Source organism: Grus americana, chromosome 7 (assembly GCF_028858705.1).
Source record: "Grus americana isolate bGruAme1 chromosome 7, bGruAme1.mat, whole genome shotgun sequence".
Classification (NCBI taxonomy): Eukaryota; Metazoa; Chordata; class Aves; order Gruiformes; family Gruidae; genus Grus; species Grus americana.
This window is the reverse complement of record NC_072858.1, coordinates 41,531,097-41,553,716: the sequence shown is the minus strand read 5'-3', so window position 1 is coordinate 41,553,716 and position 22,620 is coordinate 41,531,097. Positions and strand designations below refer to the sequence as shown.

At 50.0% G+C, this 22,620-nt stretch overlaps 1 protein-coding gene across 3 annotated transcripts; it reads left to right on the top strand.

Annotated features, from left to right (window-relative positions):
- Positions 1 to 104: 104 nt before the first annotated feature.
- ERLIN1 (ER lipid raft associated 1) lies at positions 105 to 22,491 on the top strand. 3 transcript variants are annotated; one of them, XM_054832197.1, is made up of 12 exons: positions 105 to 206; positions 953 to 1,076; positions 2,291 to 2,372; positions 2,892 to 2,938; positions 8,706 to 8,767; positions 9,683 to 9,808; positions 10,886 to 10,959; positions 16,447 to 16,505; positions 17,548 to 17,639; positions 18,058 to 18,147; positions 18,465 to 18,544; positions 18,742 to 22,491. In XM_054832197.1, the coding sequence occupies exons 2-12, from the start codon at positions 964 to 966 to the stop codon at positions 18,958 to 18,960; spliced, it is 1,044 nt and encodes a 347-aa protein (XP_054688172.1). In that variant the 5' UTR covers positions 105 to 206; positions 953 to 963; the 3' UTR covers positions 18,961 to 22,491. The 3 variants fall into 3 exon arrangements, with proteins under 3 accessions (XP_054688172.1, XP_054688173.1, XP_054688174.1); XM_054832199.1 differs by lacking the exon at positions 105 to 206 and adding an exon at positions 327 to 696; XM_054832198.1 differs by lacking the exon at positions 9,683 to 9,808.
- The last annotated feature ends 129 nt before the right edge of the window (positions 22,492 to 22,620 follow it).

Sequence of the window (22,620 nt, the reverse complement as noted above, 5' to 3'; positions counted from 1 at the left end):
GCTGCGGGCCTTCAGTCCTCGCGCCGTTGCCGGGCAACGGAGCTCCGGCCGCGCGCGCCGTGACGCCATCTCTAGGCGCCGGTCGGCGCCTGCTCTTACTCTGCCCCTTCCCCCCCCCCCCCCGCCCCGCGCAGTTGGGGGCGGTGCGCGTGCGCGGCGGGAGCGGGGCCTCGGCCGCACGTGGGGGCGCGCGGCGGCGGCGGCAGGTACCGGGGAGGGGGGAGGCCCGGGATGTCCGGTGCCGGCACGGCTGGGGGGCGGGAGGGGAGATCCCCGCCGGGGGCCGTCACCGCCCACGAAGCGGCCTGAGGGAGGAGGGGCGGCCGGGGGCCGCCGGTGGGCCCACCCGGGCCGAGAAGCAGCCGCCTCGCGGTCACCGGTCATCGCGGGGCGGCTGCCGGCCTCGGGGCCGCGGGTGTGCCCGCGCCCTTCCTCCGGCGCCGGGGGTCTAGTCAGCCGAAGCTCCCGTGCGTCTTCGGCGGCGGCTTCTCTCCCGCTGCAATGGGCGTGAGGGGGTAACGGCACCCCCGGGCGCTCTGAGGACGTTTTTGGCTTTTCGGGCCGAGGGCCGAGGCGCGGGTATTGCTGGAAAAGGGGCGGAGGCTCCGTCAGAGAGGAGAGAGAGAGCGAGGACCGTGGTGCAGAAGGAGCGCGGGTAAACGGTGCCCATCGCCCGGGCGGTGTGCTGCCCCACGGGTGACGCTCTGTGTGTGTGTGTGCTGCCCCACGGGTGACGCTCTGTGTGTGTGTGTGCTGCCCCACGGGTGACGCTCTGTGGGTGTGTGTGTGCCCCATGGGTGACGCTCTGTGTGTGTGCCCCACGGGTGACGCTCTGTGTGTGCGTGTGCGTGCCCCACGGGTGACGCTCTGTGTGTGCGTGCCCCACGGGTGATGCTCTGTGGGTGTGTGTGCGTGCCCCACGGGTGACGCTCTGTGTGTGCGTGCCCCACAGGTGACGCGAGGATGACCATGGCCCAGGCTGGAGCCGCAGTTGCAGCTGCCGCGGGACTCCTCATCTTCCTCCTGTACTCCTCTATCCACAAGGTTGAGGAGGGGCACCTGGCTGTGTATTACAGGTACTGTGCGCTGCCGACACCTCAACGGCCTCTGTGGCCTTCCCTGAGTTTCTCTCTCTCAGCTGGGATGTATCCCTGGCCCCCAGTCACCCCCAGAGGTGTTCGCTGTCTCTCCTGTGTTTCCCTCCCAGTTTTGCCCTGAGGTGGGCAGGCCGTGTTGTTTCTGCTCTCTCACACCAGAAATGATGTGGGCTGGGGTAGCCTGGTTCTGTGTAGAACCGAATTGAGTTTTGGTCTTTCTGAATCCTCCGCTTTTCTGAGTCACAGTTTGGGTTTCAAAGCTTAGAGGACCAAAGCTTTTGGTCCATCTATTCTTTTCAAGTCCGTCTATCTCCTCCTTACGTGGAGGAGTACCTGCTCTGTTGTTGCTCTGAAGTGGGTCTTCTCCCTGGCTCTGGGCTGAGTTTCAGCTGGGGCTCGTAGCTGCCCTGAATAGCACCTGTAGAGCAACTCACTGTCAGCTCATAACAGTGGGTGGTCGCAGTCACTAAATGCTGCTTCTTGACGAGCTTTTGCTTCAATGTTGAGCAAAGGAACAGAGAAATTCAGCAGCAGCCTTTCTGAATTTTCATGCGGTTTCTGCTGTATTTCTTTCCCATCCTTTCTACCCTTCACACTCACCACCACGGGCCGGTTTCCTTTGCGCTGCTCTTTAATTACAAGTGTTTTGAACAGCGTGGGCCATTGTGGGCCGCTGCAGGAGACCTCACTGCGCTATGAGGATCGATGGCTTAGAGCTCTCCTCTGTCTCCTGTCTTTTAACCACCTGTCAGTCCCCACAAGAGACTGCAGGTTTTCTTTGTGCTTTGTGTAAGGGACCGCTGAATGCTATGTGGAAATCCAAACTGGCGGTATCACGTCAACCGCTGGATTTTTCCATGGTTACCAGTGAACTATCTAGAGAGGAAAATCTGCATTCTTGAAGCTCTCTGCAATGTTGCAGTGGTGGAAGAGTTTAGCAATATCTGCCTTCTTTAAAAGTTAATTGCTCACAGGACTGAAGCAAATGATTGTCAAGTTGCAGCAGGCAAGTATCACATTATCAGCCCTTTTGTGGGGGAATTGGTGGTAAATTTGGTGCGGGTGAGTAACGTAATTTGCACTACCACAGCTGTGACCCCTGGCAGTTTGCATATATTTACTCCCTGTCAAAGCCAGTGCTTATTATTTTCCAGTTGCTTGAGCCCTTTCCCCATTTTTGTCTCTCTCTGTAGGGGTGGTGCATTGTTAACTAGTCCGAGTGGACCAGGCTACCACATCATGCTCCCGTTCATCACCACGTTCAAATCCGTGCAGGTTAGTGTCTCCTTACTTTGGAAGAGGGTAAGTGGGAGTAGAGGTCGGTAGGGGTGTTGCTGGATGGGGGCGACCTGGGTGTTTACAGAGGGGCTCGGTAATACGGTAGTCAGAGCAGCAGCTCCTCGGAAGCCCTTGGTTCCTTCTGCCTTAGGTGCCAGAGGAGTTGTCCTTTTGGTGGAATCTCCATGACATGCACCTGTGTTGCTTGGGACAGGAGATGTCTTGCTCTGGGAGGACAGTCTGTGTTTGTGGCCCTAATTGTTTCCAAGGAGAGCTGCAGGCCTTCACGCTGCAGGAGCTGAAAGCAGGGAAATGGTTACAGCTGCCCTTCTGTCTCCCAAAAGGCAGTTGAAAAAAGAAGTCTGTCTTCTGCCCACACCTGCAAATGTCAGGAGGGAGGCAGAGGGCACGTGTTTTGTTCCATGTTCCAGCATAATGGTTGTGAGAGTCTGGGCACAACATGATCTTCCTGGAGAACGGAGAGTTTTTGTGAGCACTGGTGTCTTTTTATTTCAGACCACGTTGCAGACTGACGAAGTGAAAAATGTGCCTTGTGGGACAAGGTATGTTTTTCCTTTGTATTTCTTCTGGTGATGTACAGATGCGCTCTTTCGTGTAGTTTGCAGCTAAGTCGTTTACAGTGCTGTGACACAGAGGCTGAAAAGTAAAGGTGTGTACCCTAAAATTGGTCCCAAACATACACACATACATCACGCTTGGAAATAATAGAGCAGGAGGTATGGGAGGGTGTGCTCTTGCTTTCACTAGAGTTGATGTTCATAGGGTATTTGCATTTATAGTGATATTCTCTTGATTTTTCTTGGTTTCTTCCCTTGATTATTCTTGATAGCCCGTTGCCTGTGCATTGGTGTGCTCTCCGTTTTGCGGTATTTCTAGTCGGAACCTTGTGGCTAATACAAGTGCTGACGCCGGCAGTGGGCAAAAGTAAATGGTGAATGGGAATCCTGCTGATGGGAGATGGTTCGTTTCAAAACTAGCTCAAGGAAATGAGTCTCCTGGAATTTAGGCATTTTTGGAATTGACATTTCACCTGGTGTAAAGAGAGAGTGAGAAAGAATAAAGAATCCTGTGCATGGGTGGCACCTGCCTGCCTCATAATTGTGAGCACAGGTCTGTATAGTTTTAACGAGCAGTAATGAGAGCTAGCTGAGCTGGGTTGCAGGTCCTGTTGTGTTAGTTCGTTCACAAGAAAAAGTGATGACTGAGTATGTTTCTTCAGAATAAAAACAAAACTGGTGAATCTTGTCTTTTAGCTTCAGGGTACTCAACAATATTTCTGTTTAAAAAAAAAAGTCAGTATGACTTGAATGATGACACGTAACAACCATGTTGAAATTAAAAGTTGCACGTTAGTGGCAACATTAATGAGGCAGAGTTAGTTTTGATCTGGTTTAGGCCTTACTGAAATGAGTTCTTGGAATTATTCCTATAGCAACTCATCAGACATCACTTGGGCTTAAATATTAACATAAAGTTCTCATGAGCCCTAGCTGATTTTAGTTTTAGATCTCAAACCTCTTTCATGAGTGTCTGTGAATAATGCTAGTGTTCAGTGCTGCAGCCAGGGCTTTGTGATCAGGCGAAGAGTCTTCAGGTCAAACGAAAAGTAATTGCAGGAAGGAGGAGTAAGACTCATTATGCTCTATATCTGTATCTTTTAAATTGCACAGTTAAAAATAAGTCAGCAGAGTTTTAACCATATGTTTAATGGCAACTTTTAGCTTATAAATACAAGTAATATTTCACCTGCTGACTGTTGTAAAACAGCATCGCATCTCTGGGCCAGGGATGGTGTCCTGCTGTCGTGCAGGCCTTCTCAGCAGACTGAGCAAAGCTTAACCACGTTAGACGTGCTAACGCAGTCAAAATTAAACTCTGCTGCTTTGACCCTGCTTGAGGAGGGAGGTTGGAGAAGATGTCCTCCAGAGGTCCCTGCCAGCCTCAACCATTCTGTGCATCTGTGATTTAGGAGCTAAATATTCTGTTTAATTCTGTAGAGTTAGTTCATTAAGTTCCTGTTAGGTTTCAGCATTGTGGGATTCAGTTGTGCAATAAGGTGGTTGTGAAGTTACGAGTAATAAACACGCTTTAAAACATCAAATAGCTGGTGAAGCACTTCTTAGTTAATAATTGAATACAATTCAGACCAAAGGTCCCAGTAGCCCTGTCCATATTTAAAGTGCTATTGCAGGAGCCTTTAAATTTACTGTATTTGGAATCTAAAGTCTGCAGCTGCTCCGTGCTAAAGCTTTGAATCCACATTTCTATAATAAAAAGTTAGCTTATAAATAACAAATGGATCCAGTCTGAAAGGTCACTGACCCAGTTCAGAGTTCATTACAAGAATAGATTCTAAACCATTTAAATTTCTGTAATATATTAAATCATGAGATTTTAAAGGCTGGGTTTCTCTTCCACCATATTCATATTTGTGTTCTCTGTATTCTCATCTACATTAGGAAGCTTCTGAATGGCAGTGTGGGTGTCCCATCCCCAATTTCTGCCTTACCTGTCCCATTCATGCTTGACAGCATTAAGTGAATACATTAATTACAGATTTTAAAATACTTTGGTACCTGATTACTGTTTTTTGTAAAACAGCTGTCATCTCAGAGACGAAAACCATTTCATTGCAGCAGGTAGAATATTCATCTACTCTAAGCTGTGAATTGCCTTTGGTGTCTGAGATTTCTGGCTTTCCCCAACAAGAAAATGTGTGCACGGTTCCTTGGAAAGTTCAGCAGTTTCCTCACAGCAAGTCTGCTGATCTCCAAAATCTGATGGAAAATCAGTTCAGTAAACTAGTTTTAGAAGAGCAAAGTATTCCAGAGGCCTGACTTGAAGGATTAATTGAGACTGAATGTACTCGTCAGTATATTAATTGTTGAATACAATAAATGGGTTGAAAATTGTGTCGTGCAAATATTGCATGAGAGAATTAGGTAAGTAGCATTTTTCTTGTAAACTTAACTAAAGAATCATGCTAAATACTGTACAGGATTTTACAATGCCAAGTAAAAGTAAATAGCCAGGACACTAAGCAGTAATATTGCTGAAGCGTTAGGTTTTTGTTTGTGAAGGTGCGAGAGTCGTCTTGCGCTCATGCTATGCGTAGTTGGCAGGAACGCAAATGGAGCACTGGAGGAATGCTCTTTCTGGGACACATCCCTGTTTGTCAGCCAGTCACGTGGAAAAACATGTCATGAATATTGCAAGTGGATGTATTGCATTAATCCCTCTATCGCTACACAGACCAGATCTGACCTTTAAGCCCAATTTTTATGTGCTCTGATTGCCTAATCTGGTCTGGTCTTGTTTGTGGTCAGCCCTAGGAGTAAGCATTAAACCTTGGACTATTTTACAGCCCCTTTTTTATGGCAACATGCTTCAGTTTTTCCATTGTCTTCTGGCCTGGCATACACCAAAATCCCAAAACATATGAGGCTTTCTAAGGTCTACTGAAATGCCTGCTAGTGTATGTTAGTCTCCTGTACGCTTTCACCTTGTCCTGTAAAATTAGGCAGTATTGCTGCCTAATTACGCTTAAACTTCTCCCAGGTGCACATAGTCTATGTGTTGATCGTCCTTTCAGACTTCCTATGGATTTCTTGTTCCTCTCTCCCCGACCAAAGAGCCTGTTCAAGTCAGCGCTGCTCTGCCTTGAGGGGTGTGAGGAGCCCTTACAGAGGCTGCAAATGCTGGTCTTAGGCTGTGAGAAACTGCAGTGGAGAGTTGCATGCGCTGGAAATCTCCCCGTGGGAGTCACCCTGCCTCGCATTTGGCAAGAAGCAGGCTTCAGCAAATGAGGATGTTTTGAGAATGGAAGAGGCTGGTCAAAATGGAAAGAGCACTGTCTGAGCCAGTGTTTAAGCCATAAAAAAAAAAAAAAAAAAAAACAAACAAAATAAAACAGCTGTGGATGATGAGAGGATTTGTACAGTTCCAGATCAAGGTGTGTGAATCACCTAGACCATGATGCTCTGCCAGAGCAACTGTCTCTAAGCTGCCCAGGACAGCGTCACCTCCACCTCGGGAGCTGACTGACATCTTCTGAACCAGGTTGGTTGAGAGGAGGTCTTGTCTGAGATGCTTACTCTAAGATGAGAGCGTTACAGTTCAGTTTGGCTCCTGGGTTTAAGTAGCACAGTCTGGAGGACCTTCCCCACCGCACAATGTAAAAGGATGATGGCTCCAGCAGCCGGGTGGATGGATGGAAAAGGCAGTGTAAGTGCTTTGCAGGCTTCATTTAACTTTAAGCCCTCAGTGAGGAAATAAGCGCCTGATGTGTCTGGGCTCTGAGTGGCACCTGTTTCCTCGAAGCCATTGCCTGACCAACAGGACTGATGTAATTCACTCGTGGCCCACCCTGTTGACCCACGCTGGTTGAGATCCTTGGCAGGGTTGCTGTGGGTAGTGTTGGTTGGGTCAGACGGGCAGCAGGCAGTCCTCTCTGGTCTGAGGTGCCAGCTTTTCTCACATGTGGGGTGATGAGGGGCTGTGGACGAGTCCTGCGTAGGAGGCAGATTGTCTCAGGTGCTCTCCTTCCTTCTAACATCCCCATATAATTGAAATACCAAAAGGACGCCAACATGAGGATGTGCAGTGGAGGAGATTCTTGTGGAAGAAGCCCACACGCTCTGCTTTGGTTCCTCACCAGGATATCTAGAAGATGCCCCAAGATGGTAGCTGTGTTTCCCTGTCCTGGTGGAGATGTCATAAGGTGACTGGAACAAATCAGGAGGATGAAAAGCAGGTTCAGAAGATGATCAGGAATGCTATTGGATATCACTTGCAATGATAAATAGTCATTTTGTGGGATGTGGTGGGACAGTTAGAGTGCCGAACAGATGAGATAGAGGAAAAACACATGCCATGCCATTATAACTGCTTGTGCAGCCTGACAAATCTATACAAATCTATAAAGGGTCCATAAGTCTATTTTATTTAAAAATAATAGTAATGGTTCTTAAGAGAGAGCCAGTAAGAATGACCTCAAGAGAAATCTTGAGTGAAAAAGAAATGAATACTCTTAATAGTAGTATCTCACTGGGAAATAAGTCTCTCTTTAGCCACAAATATCTCTTCTGCTGTCTTGTCCCATCCATCAGGCAAGTTCAGTCCATCACCCATGTTTTTAGCTCGTAGCTTGTCAGGAAGCAGGCAGGTTTACAGAGCGAACATGGGCTGCGCCTGGGAGACCTTTCCTAAAAGAGCACAGACACGGGCAAATTCAGGTGATTTTTCTGCAGACTTAGCTTTCAACTGCCAGAGATTAAGATCTGCAAAATAAGAAACTGAGTTTGTCATGGGGGGATACATTTGAGTTAAAACACCACAGAAACTGAGTTTGGAAATGTGTGAGGTCTGCTTCTGGGGATCAGCTGTCTCTAAACAGTTTCTGCTAAAGCTTCTCATTTGTCATTTACCTTTGCCCTGAGGCAAGAGTGCTTTAAATACCCTCTCCAGAGACTTACCAGCTGTTGAAAGTGAAGGGGTTTTTCTGCACTGTAGAGTTTGTGCTTTTCCCCGGTGCCACAGGTACCCAGGGGCGGGCATGGCCTGCTGAAAGTCACGTAGGTACGAGCAGAGGCTGGGATTAAGACCTGCTTCTGATTCCCTCTTTCCTCTGCCAGTCCGGCAGCACATGATCCCTTGGGGAGAGGACTGCCTGCAGGCTTCTTCCATCGAGGTGCCTGGAGCTTCTTGACAGTGCACGTGCACTTGCAGCGTTACTGAAGAGCTGTTTGCGACGTGACATCGATACAGGGAACGTCGGTTAAAGTCTGTTACGTGCTTTGTTTCTTCCTTTCTAACAGGGGCCTTGTCAGGTTGCTGCTGGAGTTAGTAAATGTGTGAACTTAAACTAAAAGTTTTTCTATTTAAAGTGCATTTGCTGCCTAGAAGAGCTGTGGTGCGTCTGCAGCTTGTGTCTGCTTTGCTGCTTGCAGGTGTCATCTGCTGTCCTTATCGCGTTCCCTTCGTTGTGCTGGACTCCCCCTTTCTGACTGTTGCAGCTGCGTTCCTGTTCAAATAAGTTTTCCTTTTGCTGGCTAAGTAGGAGATAACAAAGTGAAGCAAAAGTGCTTTGCAGACTTGCTGGAGCACGCTTTTGATTTATGCAGAGAGGGACTGGTTTGTACAAAGCTGGGGTTCGCTGCCATCTAATTGGAAAACACTCAAGAAGTCAGAACTGTTCTGCGTAAGTTTAGTAGAATTTAGTAAAAAAGGGGCAAAGACGACTTTGCTTTAAATATGGACCACTGTTAACAGTTGCAGTAATAATTCATGAATTCTCTTTTTCACTTGCAGTGGCGGTGTTATGATCTACATTGACCGAATAGAAGTTGTGAATAAATTGGCACCGTATGCAGGTATTCCCCGTCCTGTTTCAACAAGCAGCGCTGTGACTGTCTGCGCTCATCCTGTAGCTGCTCTGTCTTGGTTTGCAAGACTTCCATGTTCTGTGTCTTGTTATTCTTATGGTTCTCAGTACTACCGTAGCACTTAGTTTCCTGCATGTGTCTGCAAGCTTTCTGAAGAGCCGCAGATTTGCAAAGATGAAAATAAACTATAGGATTGCTTCTCCCCCGTACATTTAGAAATGTGACGGGTGCTCAAGGAGTTCTATTTCTGGCAGCAGAAGGGGAGGCCACCTGTGAAACTCAATACACAGGACAAAGCCCCAAGTGCTTTTCAGCTCAGCTCCTGGGGAAAATTCCAAAGGCAAAGCCTGCGTAGGACCCTCTTACCTTCTTATTTCACCCACTGCCGAACCAAAGACCCACACGGCTTTTTTTTCCGGCAGCGTAGCTTAATGCAAAACGCTAGCATTATTGAGGCATTGAAGGGTGAATTCATGTTATAATTGTGGGAGTGATACTTGTTTTCACTTTATAGTAGTATCTGTTCCTATGCATGCAGATCCTGGACAGGCTTTACTGTTTTGTTTATGCAGATCATAAAACAGGACCATGCGGTGTATCTTGCTGTAATTACTTGGCTCTTTGAAGTCATATAACCCCAGCAGCAGTGGTGGAGGGCACCTCCGCAGGTTCCTCCTCTGACCTCCCTCCTGCTGGCAGCGGGGTTCCCACTAACAGCTGGGCAGGACAGCTGTGGCTTTGTCCAGCCAGGTCCTGAAAACTCCCAAAGATGGCGATCCCGCGCTCGCCTGGCCCAGTGCTGCGCTGTTTTCCTAATACCCTGAGCTGTCGTTTTGTGGTTGTGGCGTTGCAGAAAGCAATACGTGTCAGCAGTGACCTGTGAAAATTCTCTTACTTCCTCAGTGTACAATATTGTGAGAAACTACACTGCAGACTACGATAAGACCTTGATCTTCAATAAAATTCATCATGAGCTGAATCAGTTCTGCAGTGCCCATACCCTGCAGGAGGTATACATTGAGCTGTTTGGTAAGTGGATGGCAGCTGGAGGCACCCACCAAGGGCTGTGTCATCCCCCTCTTCTGCTGTGCAATATGTTACAGCAGGCTCCTGCGAGCAAACAGCCTCAGTGCTGGAGTTGCAGTCTAGAATCCAGCTCCTTCTATAGCCATATGTCACTTCCTGTGTAACTTTACTCTTTAATGATCCAGATTCCTTTGTCTTTCCGCATCTGCATGTGGGAGTTTGATTTCACTCCTTTTCCACTTGGGACTAAATTCTGGACGTGCAAAGTAGCCACTCTGCTCTTGTGCGTGCGGTCGTGCCCATTGCCTGTGATGATGGTTTTCTGTTGTCTATTTCTACTTTTAAGCCCCTGTTCTGTTCCTGAATTTACTTTTTTTACTTTAAAAGCTTCTTTCTGGCTGTTTTTAGCAAGTGAGAGCCAGAAGGGACACGCTCTCAGTTCATTGTAATGCTCTTTTTTTTTTTCACAAGGGGGTAGCAGTGGTTCAGGAATTAGCAAGTTTAATGTTCTAATATAACAACATCGCGTTCCTTCTTGAGTGGTAGAGCAGGGGAAAATGGGTTTGTGGAAGATATTTGTAGTCAGAGAGGAGTTTCCTGGTAGTACCTGCAGCTCAATCCTTTCATAACTGGCCATTTCTGTGGAACTGGAGCTTGGAAGTGACAAAATGCATTTTTTCAGTAGCGAAATGCTGGATCCTGCAGGTCCGTGGAGACCTAAAGCAGAGCTTGCTGCTGGCAGTGGGGTTGGTCTGCCTCCAGCTAGGAAGGGATAGACTTCTACCGCAGGCTCTGGGTGCTTTTTCTTGCTGCGACGCTGAAAGCCATTTGCCCTCAGCTCAGATACCATGAGTTCATTGATAGCTGAACCTTTCTAGAGAACTAGTGTGTGGCTCACCTCTTGGGAACGTTTTCCAGGGGGTATAGGAAGGGAAACAATGTGCTGAATGATCTCCAAAAGCATCTTTGTCTCACACTATAGAGGTACCTGCTCTTTAAGGCCAGCTGACTCTCTGCCACACAATCTGTAGGAGAAATGATGATAAGCTAAGTGATCTCTCTCTTGTCCTCCAAACGCAGATCAGATAGATGAGAATCTGAAGTTGGCCCTGCAGAAAGATCTCAATGTCATGGCACCAGGTCTCACTATTCAGGTAGGTTCATTTCCTAACAGAGATTATTCTTTTTTCCACCTCTAATTTGCTCACCTTTCACTAGATTGATGAGGTTTCTTGCTTTGGTTTTCCACATAACGTGAAATAGTTGAGCCTTGACTTGAGATTTGTCTGTTGAAGACTGTCCATATGACAGTGACCACTTCTAAAAGCTAGTTTTATTTTAGGGGAAGACCTGCAGGATAGAGAAAAGGACCTTTTAGGCCACAGACCTGCAGGTATTGGGATTTAATTTGCAAAGAGCAAGGAAATGGTTTTCTTTAAACTACCTTTGGCACCCCTGCTCCAGTGTGTCAGTACAGTTCCTACAGGTAATTGCAAAAGAAAAGAGATCTTCATCTTTTCTGCGCTTGTACCAGAGAGAGGGAAAGATGTTATATTTAAGTGATTTTCAGCTTACGCTTAATGTTAGGAAATCATGTTTAATCATAGAATCATAGAATGGTTTGGGTTGGAAGGGACCTCAAAGATCATCTAGTTCCAACCCCCCCGCCATGGGCAGGGACACCCTGCACTAGACCACGTTGCCCAAAGCCTCATCCAACCTGGCCTTGAACACTGCCAGGGATGGGGCCTCCACAACCTCTCTGGGCAACCTGTTCCAGTGCCTCACCACTCTAACAGTAAAGAATTTCTTTCTAACATCTAATCTAAATCGACCCTCCTTCAGCTTAAACCCATGACCCCTTGTCCTGTCGCTACACTCCCTGATAACCAGTCCCTCACCAGCTTTCCTGTAGGCCCCTTCAGGTACTGGTAAGCTGCAGTCAGATCTCCCCGGAGCCGCCTTTTCTCCAGGCTGAACAATCCCAACTCTCTCAGCCTGTCCTCATAGCAGAGGTGCTCCAGCCCTCTGATCATCTTTGTGGCCCTCCTCTGGACTCGCTCCAACAGCTCCATGTCTCTCCTGTACTGGGGCCCCCAGAGCTGGACGCAGTACTCCAGGTGGGGTCTCACCAGAGCGGAGTAGAGGGGCAGGATCACCTCCCTCAACCTGCTGGTCACGCATCTTTTGATGCAGCCCAGGACACGGTTGGCTTTCTGGGCTGGAAGCGCACACTGCCGGCTCATGTTGAGCTTCTCATCAATCAACACCCCCAAGTCCTTCTCCTCGGGGCTGCTTTTAATCCATTCCTCACCCAGCCTGTAGCTGTGCTTGGGATTGCGCCGACCCACCTGCAGGACCTTGCACTTGGCCTTGTTGAACTTCATGCGGTTCACACAGGCCCACCTCTCCAGCCTGTCCAGGTCCCTCTGGATGGCATCCCTTCCCTCCAGTGTGTTGACCACACCACACAGCTTGGTGTCGTTGGCAAACTTGCTGAGGGTGCACTCGATCCCGCTGTCCATGTCACCGACAAAGATGTGCCGGTCCCAGTACCGACCCCTGAGGAACACCACTCGTCACCGTTCTCCACTTGGACATTGAGCCGTTGACCACAACTCTTTGAGCGCGACCATCCAGCCAATTCCTTATCCACCGAGTGGTCCATCCATCGAATCCATGTCTCTCCAATTTAGAGACAAGGATGTCGTGCAGGACAGTGTCAAATGCCTTGCACAAGTCCAGGTAGATGATGTCAGTTGCTCTTCCCTTATCCACCAATGCTGTAACCCCATCATGGAAGGCCACCAAATTTGTCAGGCACGATTTGCCCCTAGTGAAGCTGTGTTGGCTGTCACCAATCACCTCCATGTTTTCCATGTGCCTGAGCACAGTCTCCAGGAGGATGTGCTCCATAATCTTGCCAGGCACAGAGGTGAGACTGACCAGACTGTAGTTCCCTGGGTCTTCCTTTTTACCCTTCTTAAAAATGGGGGTTATGTTTCCCCTTACGTTTAATCCTAGCTGGGCTATGGGACATACTGGCTTTTTGGCACATTGACGTTCAACACAACCAACTGGGAAGTATACACCTTAGGCTCGCAAGGGCTAAGATGGAAATCCCTGGAGGTTCCCGCTGTAGGGAAGAGTGAGACCAAGTCTGTTTTGCCATTCTTGTTGCTACGTTTAGCTAGCCTGGCTGCGTGCAGGGAGGGAAAGCCTCCTGTTGACAGCACGTGAAATGCTATGATAAATACTGTGCTGTTTTGTGGCTCATTTGTGCATAGGCTTGCTCTGTTTTGATGAGGATGGTCAGTGTCTTATCACAAAGAAGTGATAAGACCGCTCTTCTAAATATCCAAGTTAACTCAGACTGTACATCGCAGAGAGATTTCCTGCAAAAGTTCATCATCAAAGTTATTGTTGTCATGTAAAGGCCCTTTTTGATCTCAGGGTATGGAAGGGCATAAGCAAAGCTCACAGCTGTTTGCTGGGAGATGTTAACTACAGAGCTAAATCTGAGTTTCAATATATGCTGCAAACCACCCAGTTAGTAAGATGAAGTAGGTAAAGCTGCCTGTAGAACAGAGGAAGCTTCATGATCACAGACCCTAGTACCGTGGGGGGTCTCTGACCACCTCAGTGTCTGCTGGAAGGGCAGTAGGGCTGGGTGCAAGCCATGCTGGATGTTTCTGAAGGGTGTTGAACACAGGTTTTGACAGTGGTGAGCAAAGCTGACTGGGGGAGATGCTCTGCTGGACCTTTTAGAAACAAGGAAGAACTAGTTGAGAGGTAAAGTCTGGCAGCAGTGTGAGCTGTAGCCTTGGTGGCGAGTTCAAGGTCCTTGGAAGAGCGAGGTGAACAGAGGAATTACGGGCCTAGGCTTAAGCAGAAGAGAACTCAGTTTGTGCGAGATGTGCTTAGCAGGGTCTTGTGGGAGACCGCCATGGTCAGCAAAGGAGGCCAGGAGGCCCTATGTCATTGCCAAGGACACTCCAAAGTGTGGAAAGTCAAGCAGGTGAGATGGGCCGGCATGGATGAACGAGGAGCTCCTGACTGAGCTGAAAAGCAGAAAGGAAACTCTCAAAAGGTGGAGTAGGGATAGACAAGCTGGGAGGAGTAAAGCTAGTTGAACTGAGAGTGCTGGGACAGAGTTAGGAAGACCAAAGCTCAGCTAGACTTGGAGCTGATGATGGCTGCGTAGGGCAACACAGAGGGCTTCTGAGGCACTTCCACAGCAAAAGGAAGGCCAAGGAAGCTGTGGAACAGGGGACATAGTGACCAAGGACATGGAAAAGGCTGAAGTACTCAACACCTTCTTTGACTTCTTTGTGGCAAGGTCTGCCCTTGAGCCTCCCTGTTCCTCACCCTAGCAGCAGAGCCTGCAGAGGTGAAGCATTACCCACAGTAGAGGACAACTGAGCAGATGGACACACACAAGTCTGTGGAACCAGGTGGGATGCATCCCAGGGTACTGAGTTTCTGGCCTGCACCATCATGAATCCACTGTCTTTGAAAGATGGCAGTGGTCAAGGGAGGTCCCTAATAACTGGAAATAGGTGAACGTCACACCCATGTCTAAGGAGGGGGATCAACAGGAGAGGAGAAGTGCCGTATCATCAGCCTGTTCCCGTTGTCTGCAACATTTACGTTGCTATCTCACATGGCTTTCAACTGCACTCTGCAGTTTGTTGGTATCTCTTATACTGCGTTCCTCGCACTGGAATAAAAATTGCCTTCGACCTGCTGTTGAGCTTTTGCTGGTGCAGCTCAGGATGTGGCTGGACTTCATGGCCACAGGGAAAAGATGCTGTGAAATAGTCAGCTTGTCTTCTGATTCCTTCATGCTCTTTTTTGTTGCTCAGCCATTTAGTCCCAGCATCTCCCAATGCTTTAACATTTGATTATTAACAATATTGACGGTGCACCGTGGCGTTTCCATCTAGTAGATTTAAGTAGTTTTCACTGTTAAATAGATTGAGCCATTGGCTTGAAAAAACAGCAGCTAGTGAAGATTTTGAAAGACCTGGTGACTTTCCTGGTTACCAACGAGTCTTTGCACGTGTTGGAAAAGCCATGCTTCTGGAAATCAATCTTTGTTTTGGTACAGGGGGTATTACGGAGGTAGAGAGAATATCCCCTTGCATACCCTGCAGTGGTTGGCGAGGTGAGCTTTCTGCATGTGGTACCTTTATAGGGACTTGGTAGGAGCTTAGAAAAATCCTTTCAGTGAAGGATGTTCTGGTCTGATGTCCCATAAATCTGCTTTCTTTGCTTGCTCAGAGAAGCAGCAGAGTTGGGGTTGTCCAGCCTGGAGAAGAGAAGGTCCCAGGGAGACCTTATCACAGCCTTTTGGTGTTTAAAGAGGGCTTTTTACCAAGGCTGTAGTGACAGAACAAGGGACAATGGTTTTAAACTGAAAGGGGGGTAGGTTTAGACTGGACACAGGAAAGAAATGTTTGACGCTGAGGGTGGTGAGGCACTGGCACAGGTTGCCCAGAGTGGTTGTGGATACCCCATCATTGGAAGTGTTCAAGGTCAGGTTGGACGGGGCTTTGAGGTGCCTGCCTGTGACGCGAGGGGTTTGGACTGGATGATCTTCAAGGTCCCTTCCAACCCAAAGCATTCCGTGATTCCTGAGTGACAGGCTTTGGTGACAGGCTGGCCCCTTCTCCCCAGGCAGGCTGTTTGCTGGGGACAGGGTGCCTGTCACCTGGAAACGGTTCCCTTTTCACATGGCATATGAAGACTCCCCTGGACGTGTCTATATCCCGTTCCCCTCTGTGGAAGCCCCTCGGTTCTTTGCAGACTTACTGACCCCAGAGAGAAGCAGCAGGTTCAGCACTAGATATACAATAGAGATGGAGCAGGAGGGCTGTGAAGCAATTGTACAGCCATGGACTGTCAATACACATCTCGCAAAGCTTGGTAATGAGCCACAGAACATGCAGCTGAGCTGGTCCTACCTCTGGAGGTGTTTCCCTCATATTTCAGAGAGAGTCCTTCGCAGAGCAGCTTAGTGGCTGTCTCTGGCATGTACCTGAGCTATGGTGTCAGCATCACTGTGCACGTCACTCTTGATGATCTGCAGTTGCAGACAGCACCAGTTCCCAGCTGCCACCCGTGCACTGCTGCTCTCGCCTGTCTTCACCGCTGTGTCTCTCATTATGTAGTCACTTTTGCAAGCTTTTCTCCTGGGAAACACGTTCCTGAGCTTGTAGCCCTGCCTCTGTTTTGCAAGTGTCGCTCCTGCAGTTTAATTTTATTGGGTTTGTGAGCCCCTTTCTTGAGCGGTACCGTGGGAAGTGTTATCTGGTGAGGTTTGAAGAGTCTTTGGGGTGGAGAACTAAGCTGCTTCTAACAAAAGTGGTGGGCCTCTTCAGCAGTTTCTTCCACAGGCCTTACTTGATCGCTTAGGCACCATAAAAGGTGTAGGAAGGCAATACAAATGTAAGACACCTCTATGAGAGTGGCTGTGCTCCATTGTGTTGTACAAGGGGATTGGGAACCGTTATGTGTGGTCTTGGATCAATTTGGAGATGTCCAGAGCACTACAGCTGGTTTGCAAAGATATTTGTTAGTTATGCAGCTCACATCAAAATGTTTAATGTAAAATGCACTCACTTTTTTGTCCCCCGTAGGCTGTGCGTGTTACAAAACCCAAAATCCCAGAAGCCATCCGAAGAAATTTTGAGCTAATGTGAGTAGCTATACATAAAACTGTATGAATTGGCTTTGAGGGTCCAGCACAGACTTTCTAGCTCTTACCTGGTGCTCAGAACGTGAAAGGTGGGCTGTAGTCAGTGTGCGCTGGGCTAGGTGCGCTTGTGCATTCTGTTTCTCCGTTTCTATAGCTCTTTCACCTTGAAGCCTTTCAGCCCTTCACAAAGATGGTTGCTTGCGTGTACAGAGGCCATGTCAAGGCTATGTCCCTACTCCTTTAGGTAGAGGGGACACTGATGTGTTATAGAGAACCTGTAGAAGACTTGTAAACTGAATTCAGAGCTCAGGGGTCTTGAGGTCTCACCTGTAAGCTCCCCTCCAGCAAACTCACAGAATTGCAGACAGAGTTTAGATATGTACGTGGAGATATCCTGTCCAAGCCCTTTCCCAAAGCAGCGCCAACGCCACAGCTGCAGCAGGTCACTGGGGGCTGTGTCTGGGCGAGCCAGGGCATCCCCGGGGATGGGGATCCCCCACCACTCGGGGCTCCTTCCCAGGGGTGCCCCGCTGGCGCAGGGCTGGGCTGCTTCCTTGGCGCCGGCCGGGGTTTCCCGTGCTGCAGCCCGTGCCGGTGCCTCTGGGGCTCTGGCTGTGCCCCCCCCAAGCAGAGCCCAGCCCTGGTGCTTCCAGGAGCCCTCTGGGCAGGGGGAGATGCCGTTGGGTCCCCCTTTGCCTCCTCAACTCTGTCTAAGCAAGCCCGGCTCCCACAAGCCTCGCCTCATCTGCCCTGGCCCCCACCCCACATCTGCAGTAGCCCTGCACTGGACTCAGTCCTCATCCCGAGGGCCTCAAACTGCGTATAGCCTCACCAGTGCCAGATAGAGAGGGGGAATAATCCCTTCCTTTGACCTGCTGACTACACATTTGCTTGTACAGCCGAAGACAGAGCTAGTCCTCGTGGCTGTGAGGACATGATGCTGGCAACTGGTCGGCTTCTTGTCCCCCTGGCCTCTCGTGCCCTGGTTTGCAGAGCTGCTCCCCAGCTCCGTATCCCTGTAATAACGTTTCTCACCCTGCAGGGAGGCTGAGAAGACCAAACTGCTGATTGCAGCCCAGAAGCAGAAGGTAGTAGAGAAGGAGGCAGAGACAGACCGGAAGAAAGCGCTCATTGGTATGTCACCAGCTGGGAGTACTAGCCAACGGGGGCCAGACTGAATTTCCATTCCTGCATCCTCCAGTAAGCCTCCCCATAGCAGCAGAGCAAGCAAACACCTCTGTCCTACGGTGGGGCTCCTGCTACAGCAGGCCAAGAGGCAACAGCTCTGCCAGAAAAACTGCTTAGGCTTGAAGCTAAATGTCCCTGTGCCAGGAAGACTCACACTTGTGTAAGTGGATGTCTGGCAGCATAACTCTAGAAGCATCAGCACTGTGTTTTCTTTCTGTAACTATATTGTTTGGAGTACAAACTAGCACTGTAGGATCCAGCAGAGAGCAAACTACTTTTGCGGCAGATTCTGTTGCTGGGGTCGGGGTGCTGATGCTGAAGCCCTGAGAAGCAAATATCTGAGCTGAGCCTGTTGTGATTGCAGAGGCAGAGAAGGCTGCTCAGGTGGCCAGGATTCACTATCAACAGAAGATTATGGAGAAAGAAACAGAGAAGCGAATTTCTGAGATTGAAGGTAACGGTGCTGCTGTGGTCATCTTCCAGCTAAGGGTGGTGGCAGGTAGAGGAACCTCAGAACTGGCCTCATAGGCAATTGCCATCCTGCAAAAATAATAAAGGGTGCAGGAGCACAAGGTTATGCACTGGGGTCGTTCCCCTTTGCTGGTGCCTCTCTAAAGAAGCCAGCAGTGCAGGTACACCACCAGCCAGGCTATGTCATGGGCACACCTGAGCCAGGTGGTCCCCATGGGACAAAAGCTCAGGTGCTGGATGTGATGGGGCCCTTCATTTGCTAACACTTCTTTTCCTGTCTGTCCTCTGTTGCTGTGTTAGATGCTGCGTTCCTAGCAAGAGAGAAAGCAAAAGCTGATGCGGAGTACTACACTGCTCAGAAGCTGGCTGATTCCAACAAGGTGAGCACTTGAAAGCTGGTCAGAGGATGACTTGCTTACTCTTTTCCTCTGCGCAGGAGATTAGGTTCAGGTGGGCAGCACTGGAAAAACATCTGATTTAACAGCCCACATCCCAGGAAGCAGCTGCCTGAGATGAAATCTAATGATGCAGGGCCCAGAAGGTTGTCTCTTACAGTCTCTGGTTTCTCCTTTTGTAGCTGAAACTTACCCCCGAGTATCTGGAACTAATGAAATACCAAGCAATAGCTGCCAACAGCAAGCTGTATTTTGGTGACCGCATCCCCAACGTGTTCCTGGATTCCTGTGCCTTCCAGCAAGCTAGTCTGAGGACTGCCCAAGAAACCAGCCTTCCTTCACAGGAGGCCCCAGAGAACTCTGGAGAAAGCCACCTCAGAGCAAAGGAGAGTACTGGCTGACAGAGGTAGAAGAATACCCGGTGTAGCTCAACAGCTAGTCCAGCTGTCGATGGGGATGTTGCCCTGTGCTGGTGGGGCGGATGCAGCGCATGCGTGGACATCTTGTGTATAGGTGGCAGTTGGGTTGATTTTCTTCTAGCAACACATTGCAAGTGCTCTGCCTCTTCCGTTTCTTCCCCTATTAAATTGGTGCTTCCAAATGAGGGATAATCCTGTACTAACATACCTATACTGGAATATTAAAAGACAGACACCAGGAAAGCCTTCCGCAGTAGATGCAATTATTTAGCAAGCATTACTCTGGAGGTAGGAGATGTGGCTTTGAGTACTATGTTGCTGCACACTGGTCGTTCCCCAGTGCTCCTCGCTGAGGCCAAGCAAAGAGGGTTCCTTTGTCCTGCTGATGAAGCTTCGCTTTGTGGACTCCAGGGCAGATTTCTGCTGGCGCTATCTAACTCTCCTTAAGGACTCCAGTGGAGTGGGCTCTCCTTGGCCCACGGCGACTGCGTGTTCCTGCTCAGGGCAAGGCCTGCTGAGAAGTGGTTTGGTGTGGAATAGGTGATTTGAATAGGATCTGCATAGCCATAATCTTCTTTCCTGTAGGCAGAGGCGCTAGATAACAACTCAGAGCAAGCAATCTCTAACGGGCTTCTGTAACTCCCCCTCTCCAAGGAAGAGCCTCACGCTGGCCACCTGTGACTGACTGTAGAACGTTTCAGCTGGGTGGCTGGGTCTCGCCTTGCACCCTAAATCACATTTCAGAGTGCGGGGAGCACCTCCGAGCAGTTGGTTGGGAAAAGAGCTGGGAAATCTTTGCTCAGACCTCCAGCCTCCCTGTAGGTCTTTTCAACGGGAAAAGGGAGCTGAATTTCCACTGCGCTGCCTCGCTGGCAAAGTGAAGGGGAAGAGAAGAGTGAAGGGACCCCGCCCTGCGGCAGATCAGATGTTTGACACCTCAGCTGCAAAGCAGGTGAAGCATCACTGCTCCAAGAAGTGGGACCTGCCCTTGAACAGCCACGGCGGGGAATCTGTCGCTGTTCCTCTCATCACTGGCCGGGCTTTGCTGCATTGCAGGGCTTGCGACCTAACAAGCGGTGCTGGCAGGATGATCTTTTTTCCTGGTGTGCATTATAATATATCCAACCCCTGCTCCCCATGTACTGCTGCGGGGTGAGAGAGAGAGAGATGTGCCTGGGGGGAAGAAATCCGCTGATATGATCTGCTTTCCTCTTTTCCTCTGTCCTCCCTGTGAGGACCTGTGAGGACGTGCTTGTTTCTAGGACCTATTTCTTGTAGTGTTCTTCAACAATCCTAGAAGACGGTGGCTGGGGAAGCAACCGGCAAGAACTTGAGCTGGAACACTGTTCCCCAGCTGGTAGCACTGCAGCATTGCCTGCCTTTGAACCCGCTACGTGTTCAGAGACCGTCTCTCCTCTGCCGGGGGGGAGATCTCCACATCCGTTCTGCTTTCCTCTCTCCTCGGGTGCAGCCACACGCAGCACTCGGCCCTGGTGCAGCTCACCAGATGGGCTGGTTGGTGGTGACACTCCAGGCACTCGGATGGTTGGTGCTGGAGTTGAAATCTTCTGTCCCTGGCACCCTCTGCAGCCTTGTGGCAAGGGGAGGAACACACTTAGCTTTTGCCTTGGTGAAACATTCAACCCAAAACAAAGGGCCTGAGCTTCAGCTCTGGTAATGATTTCTCCAAATGAGTTGTGTGGGTTTCAGGCTTTCCCGTTCTGCTCTCCCATCCTGTGTCGCTTGACTCGGAAGACAGCAGTGTCTCTCCTGAAGTTTGATAACACACGGTGCCTTACGCTGTTGCAGCTCCTGCCCTGGCTGCCTCTCCATTTCTGGGACAAAACAAGGATGCATTGATCCTGCCTCTCCTGCTGCTGCTGGCCATCTTTGGTAATACGTGAGCGTGGGACTTTGCAGCAATTTCAGGTGATCTTTCTTTCCTCCATCTGTCTGCAAACTCCCAAGGTCTGGTTGGTGCTCTGCTCCAGGACACCCGCTCCTCTTCAGCCCTAGCCGTGGCAGATCCCTGCTCCAGTGAGAGGCCAGCTGAAGGTGCTGAGCACCAATCCTGGCTTCCAGGGAAGTTGTGGGTGAGCACGCTTCCTCGTGCTCCGAGGATGAGAGGACGTGCGCTGCTGTTGCCAGGAGGAGAGGTTTTTTCAGTTTTCGCTGTAAGCACCTGGTACACAGGGGGTTGTGGCACAGCCACGTGCCTTGCAGATCCCAGCCTGGGGAGCGCTAAGCTGAGCTTTTGCATGCCAGGCTTGTGTCTTTACCTGCCCAAGGCTTGAGCAAACAGTGCCCTCCTGGCGAAGAGCAGCCTTTGAAGGACACTGGTGGGCAGAGGAGCAGGAGGGATGTCTGCGTGTTGCGCCGGAAGGCAGCTCAGCCAGCCGGCAGGGCAGAGCTGAAACCCATGGAAGGAGAGGAGCGGGCAGACGCAGTATTTGCCCCATTAGATCCTGCAGTGCCCTCCCCAGGGGAAGGGTACCGGGGCAGAGAGGGGATGGCAGCATATTTCATAGCTGTGGTGTTTGAATTGTCTCCTGGCAGTACTGTTTGACTTGCGAAGTCCCATTTCTCCTGTGGGAAGGGCTTTGAAGAGCCAGTGGAGTCAGGTCTCTTTGACCCTCCACCTCCTTGGTGTTGCTGGCTTACAGCAGCTACTTCGGTTGAATTTTGAGATGAAGGCAGGCTTTTTAGAACACAAGCACTCCTGGAGGAGATGTATGCTTGTCTCCATGTGGTACTTGTTGGGGTTGGGCACTACCCAGTGCTGGCAACAAATGCTGGGCATCAGGCTGGGTAGACAGGGTAGGTTCTGCCAGCCTGGAGATGACAAGAAGCGAGGGCATGGGGGGAACCCCTGGAAGCAATAACCAGGCAGCTCACACTCTGCTGCAGTGGTCAGAGCGAGATCCCCGTGCAGGGAGCAGAGCGGGAAAGCCTTCCAGGCTCCTGCAGGAAGGGCTGGTTCCCATTGGATCCGAGCCTTGCCGGGCCTCCCTGCAGGCATCCAGGCGGATGCGTGGCTTTGCCATTGGTGGCTGCCACTCGGGCTAAACGTCGTCCTGCTCTGGTTGGGTATGCATTGGCCACCTCCTACCCGCGTGGCCTTAGGGACGCCTGGGGATGCTCCTGAGGTGGGAAGTCCTGCAGCAACGTGTGCATGATGCTCAGTGCCTTCTGCAAAAGCCTCCTCCATCACTCTCTGCTTCCTCAGGCACCGAGTAGGTGTGCAGGAAGAGGGAATCCACAGCTTTAGCACTCCAGACTGGGCTTTGCTTCTCTCTGAGCTGGGAGCTCTGGAGCAGGAATGCGGGTGCAACCAGGAACATGGGATTGAACTGTTTTTTCCCTCTGTTCACAAGGCCTCTGTGCTCCTGTGACTAAAGGGATCTGCCACTGGATCCACACCGTCTTTAAGGAAACATGATACGTATGGTCACGTTTACATGCACAGTGTTAACGTTCTTTTGATAAAGCAGAATAAAATTATTTTGTTACCATTTCCTCAGTGGCTTTATGTGTCCTGGGGCCGGTGTCACTGTAGGCACATGGAGGGGGACAGCTGCGCCTCTCACTGCAGTAACGCTGCATGTCCCCAGCTGCAGTGACTGCTACCTGAGGAGCCCCACG

What these genes read in the sequence shown, in the direction of transcription:
- ERLIN1 (XM_054832197.1), top strand. Translation starts at nt 964, where the DNA reads ATGACCATGGCCCAGGCTGGAGCCGCAGTTGCAGCTGCCGCGGGACTC. An exon ending in CACCTGGCTGTGTATTACAG is followed by an intron (nt 1,077 to 2,290) that starts GTACTGTGCGCT and finishes CTCTCTCTGTAG; the next exon opens with GGGTGGTGCATTGTTAACTA. An exon ending in CACCAGGTCTCACTATTCAG is followed by an intron (nt 10,960 to 16,446) that starts GTAGGTTCATTT and finishes TGTCCCCCGTAG; the next exon opens with GCTGTGCGTGTTACAAAACC.